At 43.4% G+C, this 12,298-nt stretch overlaps 1 protein-coding gene across 1 annotated transcript in view; it reads left to right on the plus strand.

Moving 5' to 3' along the window:
* SKIL (SKI like proto-oncogene) overlaps window positions 1-12,298 on the plus strand; it is a 34,400-nt gene that overhangs the window by 16,528 nt on the left and 5,574 nt on the right. Inside the window, 5 exon segments of the mRNA XM_043994319.1 lie at window positions 6,051-6,150; window positions 8,843-9,090; window positions 10,604-10,633; window positions 10,636-10,844; window positions 11,187-11,411. Coding sequence (XP_043850254.1) covers window positions 6,051-6,150; window positions 8,843-9,090; window positions 10,604-10,633; window positions 10,636-10,844; window positions 11,187-11,411 — 812 coding nt within the window.

Raw genomic sequence — 12,298 nt, forward strand, 5'->3', positions numbered from 1 at the left:
ATCTAATGCTGTGTGGGTAAGAAGACATACTCTAAGGGCCTGGTGATCAGTAATCTTTTTCATAGAGTTGTTGAGTAGGGAAAAGTATTGTGCAAGTAAAGTGCACTTGTGACATAAGAAAGTGAAACACACACATGAAATAAAGTTGGAGGTCTAGGAATCTCCTTCGGTCAAAATGGGAGTCTCCTAAATTTAGATAGCAAAAGAGATAGTGGCAGAAAAAGTTTGGGTTTTTCTGGGCTGAAGGCTTAGTTGAGATTGAAGATATAAAGCTATATTTCTTTTTTTTAAATTTTTTTTTTGTTTATAGTGAGGCAGTTGGGGTCAAGTGACTTGCCCTGGGTCCACAAGCTAGTAAGATGTTAATTGTCTGAGGCTGGATTTGAACTCAGGTCCTCCTGACTCCAGGGCTGGTGCTTTATCTACTGCGCTACCTAGCTGCCCCTTAAAGCTATATTTCTAAGGGGAAAACCCTCCAGTCTGTGTGGATAGGCAATGTTGAAAACAGGAAGATCTGGGTTCAAGTCCTGATTTTTGGCACAAACTGACTGAGTGCCCTGGGCAGCTAAGACTTTGTAAATTGCAGAGAAGCAGCAGACCTGAATTGGTGGAAGGAGTTCCAAACCAAAACAAATGAACAGGATTCTAGTAAGTTCCTACAATGGGCCAGCACTGTGTTAAGTGCTGGGGATAGAAAGAAAGGAAGAGACAGTCTTTGTCCTTAAGGATCTCACAATCTAATATGCAGATGGTGGAACAACCAAACAACAAACGTAAACGGGAAATCATCCGCAGAGGGAAGGCACTAGAATTAAGGGGGGTTGGGAAAGGTTGTAGATGGGATTTTAGCAGGGATTTCCAGGAAGTCAGGAGGTGAAAGTGAGGAGGGAGAGCCTTCTAGTCATGGGGAGCCATCCAGGGAAGATGTCCCAAGTGGGGAGGAGTATCTTGTTCATGGAACCTCCAGGAGGCCAGTGTCACTGGATAGCACAGCAGATGGGGGAGGGGAAATAGGTCATGAAGAGCTAGGAATGGCAGAGGAGTTTACAATTGATCTTCCAGATGATAGGGAGCTGCTGGAATTTAGGATGACTAGGTCAGACCTGTAATGTACACATTGGTTCTGTTCCTCTTTTTTTTTTTTTTTTTTTTTTAGTGAGGCAATTGGGGTTAAGTGACTTGCCCAGGGTCACATAGCTAGTAAGTGTTAAGTGTCTGAGGCCAGATTTGAACTCAGGTACTCCCGAATCCAGGACCAGTGCTTTATCCACTGCGCCACATTAGATCCACCCCCTGTTCCTCTTTTTTTGATTTCTTTGGGAGTAGAGGCCCAATTGTAGTATAGCTGGGTCAAAGGGGATACATATTTTAATACCTTTTTGAATATAGTTCTCTATGGCTTTTCAGAATGGCTGGACCAATTTACAGTGTCACCAACTGTGCTCTAGTATAAATGGTTTTCCTACAGTCCCTTCAACATTAGTCATTTTCCCTTTTTGTCATCTTGGCCAGTCTGACTGGGTCAAGGAAGGCAGGAAACTCAAAGCTGTTTTTATTTGCATTTCTCTAATTTTTTGTGATTCAGAGCATTTTCTTTCCCTTGGTATACTTGTTGATAGGTGGGGGAAGTAGTTTTTAAAAATTGAGTGCTATTTGATACGTAAAGAGTTGAAAGATAATATTGTAGCAAATAGAAAAACGATGGCACATTTTTTACAACAACTTGCATAGTAACATTTATGGCAGAATAATATCAGATAACTTTATATGCACTTGAAACACCCTGTAAATGAAGCTCTGAAGAGAAAGACAGAAAATCAGTTGCACATGGGGTGATGCATTAGGGATCCCTCTTACCTTTCCTGTTATTGTACAGGGCAGTCCCATCCTTCCAGTCCCTCAGCTCACAGCCTAGGAGCCATCCTGATTCCTCACTGCCTCTCAACGTCTCCTCCCCTCCCCCCATATCCAAGCTGTTGCCAAGGTCTCTTGACTTCACCCTTGTAGCATCTTTCGAATTTGCCCACTTCTCTTCTCTCATAGTCACCCCAGTGTGACTCAGGCATAGAAAGTGACTTCAGAGAATCCGAATCCACCTGAGGGAGACTGGATTTCTCCTTGCTGTCTTTCTTCCACAGTGTAGGATGTGAAGACTTCCTGGTTATATTTCAAAGTCCACTGACTTGCCAGGAATTAGCTACCTTAGAAGTGCTTCTGGATGATCCAGGTTTAGGCTGTTACTTATCTGCTGCTTGCCCGACTTTGTATTACACATGGGGGTGGTGTGCAGTGAGCAGGACAGGGCAGGCACTTGGCAGCTCTTGCTCTTCCCGAACCTTTGTTTTTCTGTCATTTGTAATCTGTAGTCTGGTTATCTGTTGAACAAATTAGAGGTTTTTTTTTTCTTTTAAAAAATTTCCTGAAGGAAAGGAAGGATGGGTGATAGGTTCACTGTTCTTGGAATTTGGCTTTATTTCTATCTTGTTGAACTCACCAAATGTTATGTTATGAGTGCGAGGGATATAAAAAGCAAGACCCAAATAGCTCCTGCTGTCAAGAGGCTTTTGTGGTTTGTTGGTCACTCCTGACCCCCATTTGGGGTTTTCTTGGTAAAGATGCTGCAGTGCTTTGTCATTTCCTTCTTCAGCCCTTTTCCCAGATGAGGCAAAAAGGGTTAAGTGACTTGCCCAAGGGTCACACAGCTAGTAAGCGTCTGAGGCTGATTTGAATCAGGTCTTCCTGACTCCAGGCCAGGTGCTCTAAGCACTGTACCACTTGGCTCCTCTTTCAAGGAGCTTATATTCTACCAATGGGATTCAAGTTGTGCACAAGTCAGTATGGTAAATGAGGAAGGGGCAAAGCGTCGGCACATGGGGAAGGAAGACCAGCTCAGGGGAGGCTTCATAAGGACATTGAACATGGAACAAAGGAAGCCTCAGAGGCAGAAATAAGGAGAGGAGTGTCTTCCAGGCACAGGGAATGGCTTGTGTGAAAGCACAGGGGGAGAGTACCAAGCAGTCCATTTTGACCAGAAATATGAGTTTGTGAAGGAGAACAGTGACATAGGTCAGAAGAAAGATGGGGTGTGAGTGCCAGGTGAAATCTGGCCCTAGTTGGTCTACGATGGACAGTGGGAGCCAGTGGAGGTTTTGCGTAGGGCCAGACCTGTGCCTTAGGAAGATTGTTTGGCAGGTGCATGAGAGAAGGGAGATTCTGGAGTCAGGGAAACAAATAACAGTATTCTAGGGGAGGGAGAGTGCAGGAAACACAACGGCCTTGTGAGGAGAAAGAAGGGGAAGGGCGGGAGAGATTCATGGAAGGAGAATCAGCAGACTCGGCAAGTCATTGAAGTTGGGGCAGGAGGGAGAAAGAGACATTTTAAGTTTGAGATATCTCTGGAGCATCCATGTGCAGATGTCACCAAGCAGTAAGGAATGTAGGCCTGAAGTTCAGTAAGGATTAAGATTTGATAGTTCCCTTTAAAGAAACGAGAATATAAGACCCACAAGAAGTGATGATGTCATCAAGAGAGAAGGGGAGAGGCCCTAGAACAGAGTCTTGGGGTGGGGAGGGTATGGAAATCCCAGTTTAAGGAAGACTCAGCAAGAGCGACTGAGACCTTAAAAACCAGGTAAGAGGAGAATCCAGAGAGGGCAGTGAGTGTCATGGGAGCTGAAGGGGTGGGCTGGAGAGAGAACAGTTTAGTAAGACTGGTGGGGTCAGAGGCCAGGCCCGAGGCATTAGAAGTAAGTAGGTGGGAAGGCAGAGAATGTACATGTCTTTAGAAGCTGACTGTGAAAGAAGAGAGAGCTAGGATGATGGCTGGATGGGATAGCAGGGACCAGCGAAGGTTTTTAAAAGGATGGCTTAGCCTAAAGAATGTGTGTAGGTAGCAGGGAAAGAACCAGTAGATGGGGAGAGAGAAGACTGGATGGGTGGAAATGATCAACAGAGTTCACTCCTGGAGGAGATGGGAGCCTAGGATTGAGAGCTCTGCTCAAAGGCTTGGTCTTGGGAACAAGGACCACCCCTTCTTAGAGAAAAGAGTGAAGGCCGGGGTGATGAAGAGGGAGAGAAGGAGTTTGGGAATATGGAGACAGGAGGGGACCTCTCAGCAGATGACTTCTCTCTTCCCAGGAAAGTAGGAGCTCGGGACATCTGCAGGGTGGGGGAGACAGAGAGATGAAGAGGTCAGGTTCTGCCTCCAGAGTTTTGCCATCCTCTGTGGAATGAGCAGTAAGCTTCCTGCATGGATCACTGCAGGATGCAAAGGGAATTCCCTGGGAGGCTGGCCACATTCCTGCCTGGTATCATGCTCTCATATGATGTGTGGTGATCATATTGTAAGATTTCTGTGTCCTCTAAGAGAAAGGCTTGGGTGAGGGTTAGGAGGTTGGGGTTGGGGGGAGGAAGAAGTTCTGACAGTATTTATTTGTAAGTCCTTAAAAAATTCATTTAAAACTCTATTTCGTGAGTTAGAGATATTAACCTTCCGGAGGTTTTTGTCCATTTTTGTAACACCTTTTAAAAAAATGTTGGAGAAAATGAGGTCTCAAGGGAGCAACTAAATGATTCAATGGAGAAAAATAGTAGGTGCTTGGAAAAGTTTTCTTGATGTTGTTTAGCTTAGAAACAAATGGATTCAAGGGTGACTAACTTGCTGTGATTAAGTATAGTAAGCATTTTTATCTTGGGAGAACGGAGCAGGAGGTAAGCGACTCAGTTAAAGCTGAGGGGTTTGGGTTGGCTATAAAAAAAAGTGTTGGGACCATGAGGTAGGGACCCAGTATTGGAACGGGCCTCACAGGGGAGGCTGGGGTGTTCTGTTCCGGGAGTGTCATAGGAAAGAACTTCTGGTTCTATTAGTCTGTGATTTTATTAAGATGAAGGAACTTCATTATTAGGTACATTGCTCTGTGATTCTTTGCATTTAGCTATAGTTTGTTTTGAAAACTAGATGGTAGAATTTCATGGTGTATACTGTTAGTAGAAATTGCCGGGAGGGGGCAGCTAGGTGGTGCAGTGGATAGAGCACCGGCCCTGGAGTCAGGAGGACCTGAGTTCAAATCCGGCCTCAGACACTAACACTTACTAGCTGTTTGACCCTGGGTAAGTCACTTAACCCCAACTTGCCTCACCCAAAAAAGGAAAAAAAAAAAAAGAAAAAAGAAATCGCTAGGGAACATACAAGGCAAAAGCCTTATGTCTAGTCATTTTATAATTTAGTGTGTCTTCCTCAGGCATGGTCAAAGATGGTTGAGTTGCCATTCTCCTTGCTGTTATCTGGTTGGCAAATGGGATATATTCTGTTATTTTCCCTTTCCTTTCTCTTGTCCTACCTTATACTAACTCTCTCCATTGCCCTTGTCCCATCTGATTTACCTCTTTCCCATCCATTCTCATCTCCTTGCGGTTTTTCTCTCCATCATCTGTGCCTGTTTCTTTCCCTTTAGGACAGAGTATAAAGACAGAGTAATTACTCTAATCGAGAAGTATGGTGTTTGTAAAGGAACCCCCCCTCCCCCCAGCTGATCAAAATGAAGAAAAAAGCAGTGACTTCTTTGCTTTTGCTTCTTTTCCCCTTCCTAGCACCTTTGGGTGCTGCTTAGGGATAAAAGCTTACTGATTTGTCTCTCCTAGCTGTTGAAGGGAGGAATTTCTCTGCTGATGGTTGGCCCCTCTTAGTGAGTGCTGCTTTTCAAAAGGACAAAATGATCTTGCTTCAGCCTCTGTCTAAATAGTGCGGAACGTCGACTAGTTTCTTAGAATTGAGCACTTTCAGGCTGATAGGGAGCAACCACAAGGACAGAGTAGAATCGGAATTTTATAAGTTTAGGGGGATTCTGTTCTTTAAAATGCACTTTGGAGGATTCATGAATTCTCTAAGGTGAAAAAAATCTGTTATTAACTTATAAAGAGGAGTTGTAGGAGTGTGCTTGGTGAAATTACATTATTGCATATATTTTTCATTTTGTGACTGGACTTTTAGGAAGACCTGATATGTTAGAAGATGAATATTGAATACTCTATTTCCTTCCCCGCTTTTTCAGGCAGACACACCCCAGGGCTGGAATTGCCATCATGGTATCCAGTTATAAAGCAGAAGGGTGACTCTGTTTCTCAGCCTCCTTCATTCATCATCCCAGGTAAGTGGCCATCTTTCATTTAACTGCTTCTTTCTTTTTGAAAAAGGGCTTCTGGGTAGGACATATATTTTGGTTGTGTTTGTTAGCTTAGTAAATTTATAACAATGCTGTTCCATAGTCAGTGTGTCTAGAGGTAAGGAAAGCTTGAGAATGGAAATGGGTAGTTTAGTTTTCCATTTCATTGAGTCCTACTGCGTGTTTTGTGATCCTAGAGGAAGAGTCTGATGGTGTGGGCTTTTTCTCAATGTGTCTACTTTAGAAGTATGTGAATTGTCTTTCCTCTAAGATTACTTTCTAAATGGTTAACTGAAACAGAGATGCTTCCTTGTGTGTGTGTGTGTGTGTGTGTTTTTAGTGAGGCAACTGGGGTTAAGTGACTTGGCCAGGGTCACATAGCTAGTAAGTAGTTATGTGTCTGAGGCCAGATTTGAACTCAGGTACTCCTGACTCCAGAGCCAGTGCTCTATCCACTGCACCCACCTAGCTGCCCCTTCGGAGACGCTTCCTTATGGCTTCAAATGTATATAAGAATTTGGCACTGGGAGCATCCAAGATTTGTAACTTCACTCTCTCTTCTTGCTCATTTTTCTCTTGAGTAATATGCATTCACCAAGTCTGCAAATGGAGAGAGCCACCACCTTGCTTTGGGTGCCCAGAATTTAAATTCATTACACATTTAAAAAGTATTGACTATGTGTAAAGCCCCATGCTACCTTCTGAGGGATATAAAGTTTAGATAAGACAGTCTCTTCTAAAGAAGCTTAGTCATCAATAGGGAGATGTGAAATAAAATAAAAAAAAATATTAAAGAAAATAAAAACCAAATCACTTATGTAAACTAATACACGAGTGTGTCAGGCAGGGGCCACAGTGACGTGTCTGTGAGGTCTGATGAGAAAGGTCAGATCATGGAGCATCATTTACCTAGAGGAAGTAGCATCTGAGTTTGGCTGTAAGTGGTAAATAGGATAATGGGTACCAATTAAGCAGGGACAGAGAGAATGGGGCATTCCAGACAGGGAAATGATGTGTAGTAAGGGATGGAGGTAAGCTGGAGTATAGACTGGAAGCAGGGTAGCATGAAAGATGACTTTTAAGGGAAGGTGGCCAAGAGACCATGGTAGGCAGGCCATCCGTTCTGTGGTCAGCAGACAAGAGGGGGATCCATGGAAGGTTGTCAAGAGGGCCTGAAATGCCTGCATCTCTGCATAAAGGATGGTTTAGAAGAGCATGAGAACAGAAGCAAGACATTTGGAACCTAGGAAGCTGACTGACTGGGAAGGTCCAGAATGGAGTGAAGGCAGAAGGAGGAGAAGCGTAGGGGGAAAGCTGGGCTCAATTTGAGGCCTGTGGAGAGAGTGGAGCTGTGAGCAAGGCTTCAGGGGTTGGGTTAAGGCTGCTGGTCCTAAGCCAGGCTGGGGGAGTAATGGGGCTAGTGAGTCAGAGAGAGATGATTAAATGAAATGGAGAGTTAAGGGAACAGGGTGACCAGAGGACCAGAAATCCAAAGGAAGGGTTAAAGGTGATTGGGGGGTGGGGAGGGGTGGTGCCTTCACCACACTGAGTGGCTTTTGTAGCCTGCCTCTTTAATGTCACAGTGACAAAGTTCCTTTGTTCTATAATTTAGCGCTGTTAATTTGATAAGTCATTTGTAATTATAATTTGGTATTTTCATGTTCATTAATTTATCCCATAAGCCTCTTAATTAATTAGCCTACAAAGCAGCACTGGGTCAGTGTTCAGCCTCACTGACTGCGGGCTTAACTCAATGGCCCTGTGATCTCATACGCTCAGGTCCTTCCTCTCTCTGGTGGTGGAGCTTACTTACAACCTTGGGGTACTTTCTTGCTGATGTGACACTCATGTCTTCTAGCTCCTCCACAGGGCTACACCCAAGTGTGCTGGGGGCCTGCCTCTAGATCTCTCAAATGGTGCCTGGACACCAGTTTGGGGGTGTGTGCAAAACACACAGGCTCTCTGCCAGTTATCCCTAGATTTTGCTACATGACGAGCCCACTGTGGGCTTGCCCATTTTCTATCCCTTCTATATGCATTGTCATGCAAGTGCTAAAATATTTAGGGAAGATCATTTTGTGGGATCAGTTTATTGGCACCTTATATGGACTTGTTAGTAAGTGGGCCCAGGTCTGATTCTAGTTGGCCCCCTGGTATTGCCAGATGCCCCGGGAAGTTAGGACCATGGGGAGGCTTGCAGAGAGACCTGCCTTAGATCCATGCAGCATGATGCTGAACCAGACAGCAGCCGCCCAGGAGCAGGCACGGATTCCCTGTGGCCTTGGAGTAGTTCTGGGGATAAAAATAGGCCTCGAAAGCAGCGAGGAGTGTCTGCTCTGTCCTGGGACAACCTCATTTACCTCAGTGCTGCCCAAGTGTGGGTGAATCTGTGCTCAGGCCCATTGTTTTAGGGGAGAGCAGAAGATATTGATTTCCCCACCTCTTTCCTTGCAAAAAGAATGCCGAAGGAGGTGCGTTTGACTGCTAGCTTCCGTACGCAGTGACAAAAGCCCCTTTGGTGAATGATTTTATTCCCTTACCTTGATTTAGAGTGGAGAGTTTGTTTCCTTTTATTTTTTATCTTGTGACTTTGCAGACATTTTGTATATAAAAATCATCAATTTTCACTTGGCTTGTAGATGTAAAAATTGAAATGATTCTTTCTCCTTGTATCTCCTCAGCTACTACCTGTACATGTGTGATAAAGTGGTTGCTCCAAATGTGTCGCTTACTTCAGCTGTGTCGCCCTGTAAAGAGGCCACAAAAGCAGGGGCCAAGATGGCAGAAGGAAATAAGTCTCTGTCAGGACAGCCTGAGAAACCTTATGCCAGCAGCAAAGTGCGAAAAGTCGCCTCTTACCCAGAGCTTTCCCTGGAGGAGCAAGAGAAGATGGATCTCAAATCCAGTCAAGAGCTTGGAAACCGTCTGGGTGAGCACAATCACAGCATCAGTTGTCATCAAGGAATTAGCGAGTATTTTGTGTTAACTCCATTTTAATAGAAATGTCTAAGATAGATGTAGCCCACCATCATCCCCTTCCTGGATATATTCCCTCATGAATCATTTGGGGCTACTGTGATGGACTTGGATGACCTTGCTGTGTGGTTTTTGTTTGTTTGTTTGTTTTGTTTTTGCTGAGGCAATTGGGGTTAAGTGATTTGCCTAGGGTCACACAGCTAGTAAGTGTCAAGTGTCTGAGGCTGGATTTGCACTCAGGTCCTCCTGACTTCAGGGCCAGTGCTCTATCCACTGCGCCATCTAGCTGCCCGCGACCTTGCTGTGTTTTAATAGACTGGTGGTTCAAGGCCCGGGGTGGTGCGTACAGGGCTGTGTGGTAACCACTGCATAGGAGCCCTCGTGTTTGATTCTCAGAGGTTTTCTATTCTCCTTGTTGCTAGGCTCTCACTTCTCCCTGCTATCTAGGTACCTACTTCCCCAGCAGTTGTTGTTCAGTCACATCCAACTCTGCTTGACTGCATTTGGGGATTTCTTGGCAAAGATACTGGAATGGTTTGCCATTTTGTTTTACAGATGAGGAAACTGAGGCAAACAGTTTAAAATGACTTGCCCAGGGTCACATAGCCAGTAAGTGTCTGAGGCTGGATTTGAACCCATCATCCTGATTCTGGGTCCAGTGCTCTCTCCACTGCACCACCTGTCTCCTAATGTAATTTGGATATTGAATACGCTGTTAGTTAGGGAACCAGAGAGGCAAGCTTTTCTCTGTGGTAGCTGAAGAGCTTTCTGGTGGCTGCTTTCCAGACTCAGAGAAAGAATCCAGAGATCATTTAGTCTGATGCTCTCATTTTGCAAACAAGGAAAATGAAGCCCACAAAGATGAGGCAACTTTCCAAGGCCACACATGTAGCAATGGTTAAGTTAGGACTCGAACCCAGGACTTTGTGATCTCCAGATCCAGTGTTGTTTTAGATACATCAGGCTCTGCTGCTGAGAGGCCCTTTAAATTTTTCTTCCATTGTTCTTAGCTGCATTTTGTATGGTAGAGGTGGCCAGAAAATGGATTCTAAATAAGTGGGAGCATTGTTATCTTTTTCTAGAGTATTTGTATTCAAAATACTTAAATAATAATTAAGGACATACTCTTCTTTTTAAAAAAGTCTTTTTATTTTTTAAAATAATAATAATAATATAATATAATTATTATTTTGTGGGGCAATGAGGGTTTTAAGTGACTTGTCCAGGGTCACACAGCTAGTAAGTGTCAAGTGTCAGAGCCAGATTTGAACTCAGCTCCTCCTGAATCCAGGGCCAGTGCTTTATCCACTGTACCACCTAGCTGCCCCCAGGACATGCTCTTCTGTAACTCTTAAATTTAATTGCATCTTATTCTGCAGATTGCCCATATTTTTTACTCTACCACCTATATTTTAAGTAAGATGGTTTTCAATTATTCATTGCTTAGTTTTTTTATTTCCTTAAAGATCCATCCGTGTCAACCAGTTCTACAAATAAAGGAAATTGGAGTCCAAAGCTTGTAGTACCGATGGAGAAACCAGCAAGGCGGAAATGGGCCAAGAGACCCCAACTCTATGGCCATCGATTATCAAAGATATCAGTTGTGAGGATGATAAGGGGAAAATCATGGAGGAAGTGATGAGAACCTATGTCAAAAAACAAGAGAAATTGAATTCTATTTTACAGAAAAAGCAACAGCTTCAGATGGTAAGACTGGTGTTCAAATGATTGATTATGCGTTTAATGAAAAAAAACTTTATTTTTTAGTGTTGTATTTGCCTTGTTAACATGAAAAATCAAGTTAATGCTGCCTAGAAACTTTTGTAAATCATACACAGTTGGTTCATGTTTTATTTGAAGTTCTTTTCAGAATTATAAACATTTAGAAATTTGGCAGTAAAAATGCTGGCTTAGGCAGGAGTTGTAAAAAATATATATATATATATATATATATATACATATATCCTTGCTGAATGCTTCTCTGTTTTCTGAGTTGAAAATTCTAACTGGATGGAAGTAAAGTTTTATTTCTGACCATTGGTTTTGTAGGAAGTGGAAATGCTGAGCAGTTCAAAAGCCATGAAGGAACTCACTGAAGAGCAGCAGAATTTACAGAAAGAGCTGGAGTCTTTACAGACTGAGCATGCTCAGAGGATGGAAGAATTCTACATTGAGCAGAGGGACTTGGAGAAGAAATTGGAGCAGGTGATGAAGCAAAAATGTACCTGTGACTCAACATTAGAGAAGGACAAGGAAGCTGAATATGCAGCCCAGGTAAGGACGGAGGGTATGAAATGGGTGGGGGCTACATGATCAGCTGGGGAGAAGGTCCCATCTCCTGTGGGCCCTGGGCATCCCGACACAGCTTCCCAGAAGAGGCAGCCTTTGAGTGGGGCCTTGAAGGTTGTGGTAGTAATATATCAAAAGTAGAGATGGCAGCGAGATAGAGAATTGAGTATTTTTGAGTGGAGGTGAAACCATGAGCAGAAGGTGTGGAGAAAGAAAAACATGGCCTGTTTTGGGGAAGGTAAGTAGTTGGGCTGGAGTGTAGAATAAACTGGGGGTGGGAAGAGGGGAGAGAAAACTGGAAATTTGGGACTAGAAAATTAAAAAAAGACGTAGAGTGGGAAGCTAGGTGGTACAGTGGATAGAGCACTGGCCTTGGATTCAGGAGGACCTGAGTTCAAATTCGGCCTCAAACACTTGACATTTTTACTATCTGTGTGACCCTGGGAAAGTCACTTAACCCTCATTGCCCCACCCCCCAAAAATACCTTATAAAAAGATGTAGAGCAATGGGTACCAGTTTAGGTTTGATGCTGTTTATTGTCTCTGCCCTCCTAGAGAAGAATTTTATATTGAATTTAGTATTGCATATATTGTAGTACAGTAACCAGTATTTCAATGCGCACCTGTGAGACCATCATTAAGATTTATGAAGTTAATGATTTTTTGTTTCCCTTCTTAACCACTTGATTAAAGTACTGTAGATTTGAATCATAGAACTAAGATTATGATGTGCAAAATAATTTGCCCCCTCTTACCACAAACCAGGATATAGGAGTATTATAATTAAAGCATCCCAACAGGTCTTTAACAAATTTGTATCTAAAATGTGTTTTTCACAAAAATAAGTTATCATAAAATCCAATAGGAAAAGA

This window comes from Dromiciops gliroides, chromosome 3, assembly GCF_019393635.1.
Source record: "Dromiciops gliroides isolate mDroGli1 chromosome 3, mDroGli1.pri, whole genome shotgun sequence".
NCBI classification, from domain to species: Eukaryota; Metazoa; Chordata; class Mammalia; order Microbiotheria; family Microbiotheriidae; genus Dromiciops; species Dromiciops gliroides.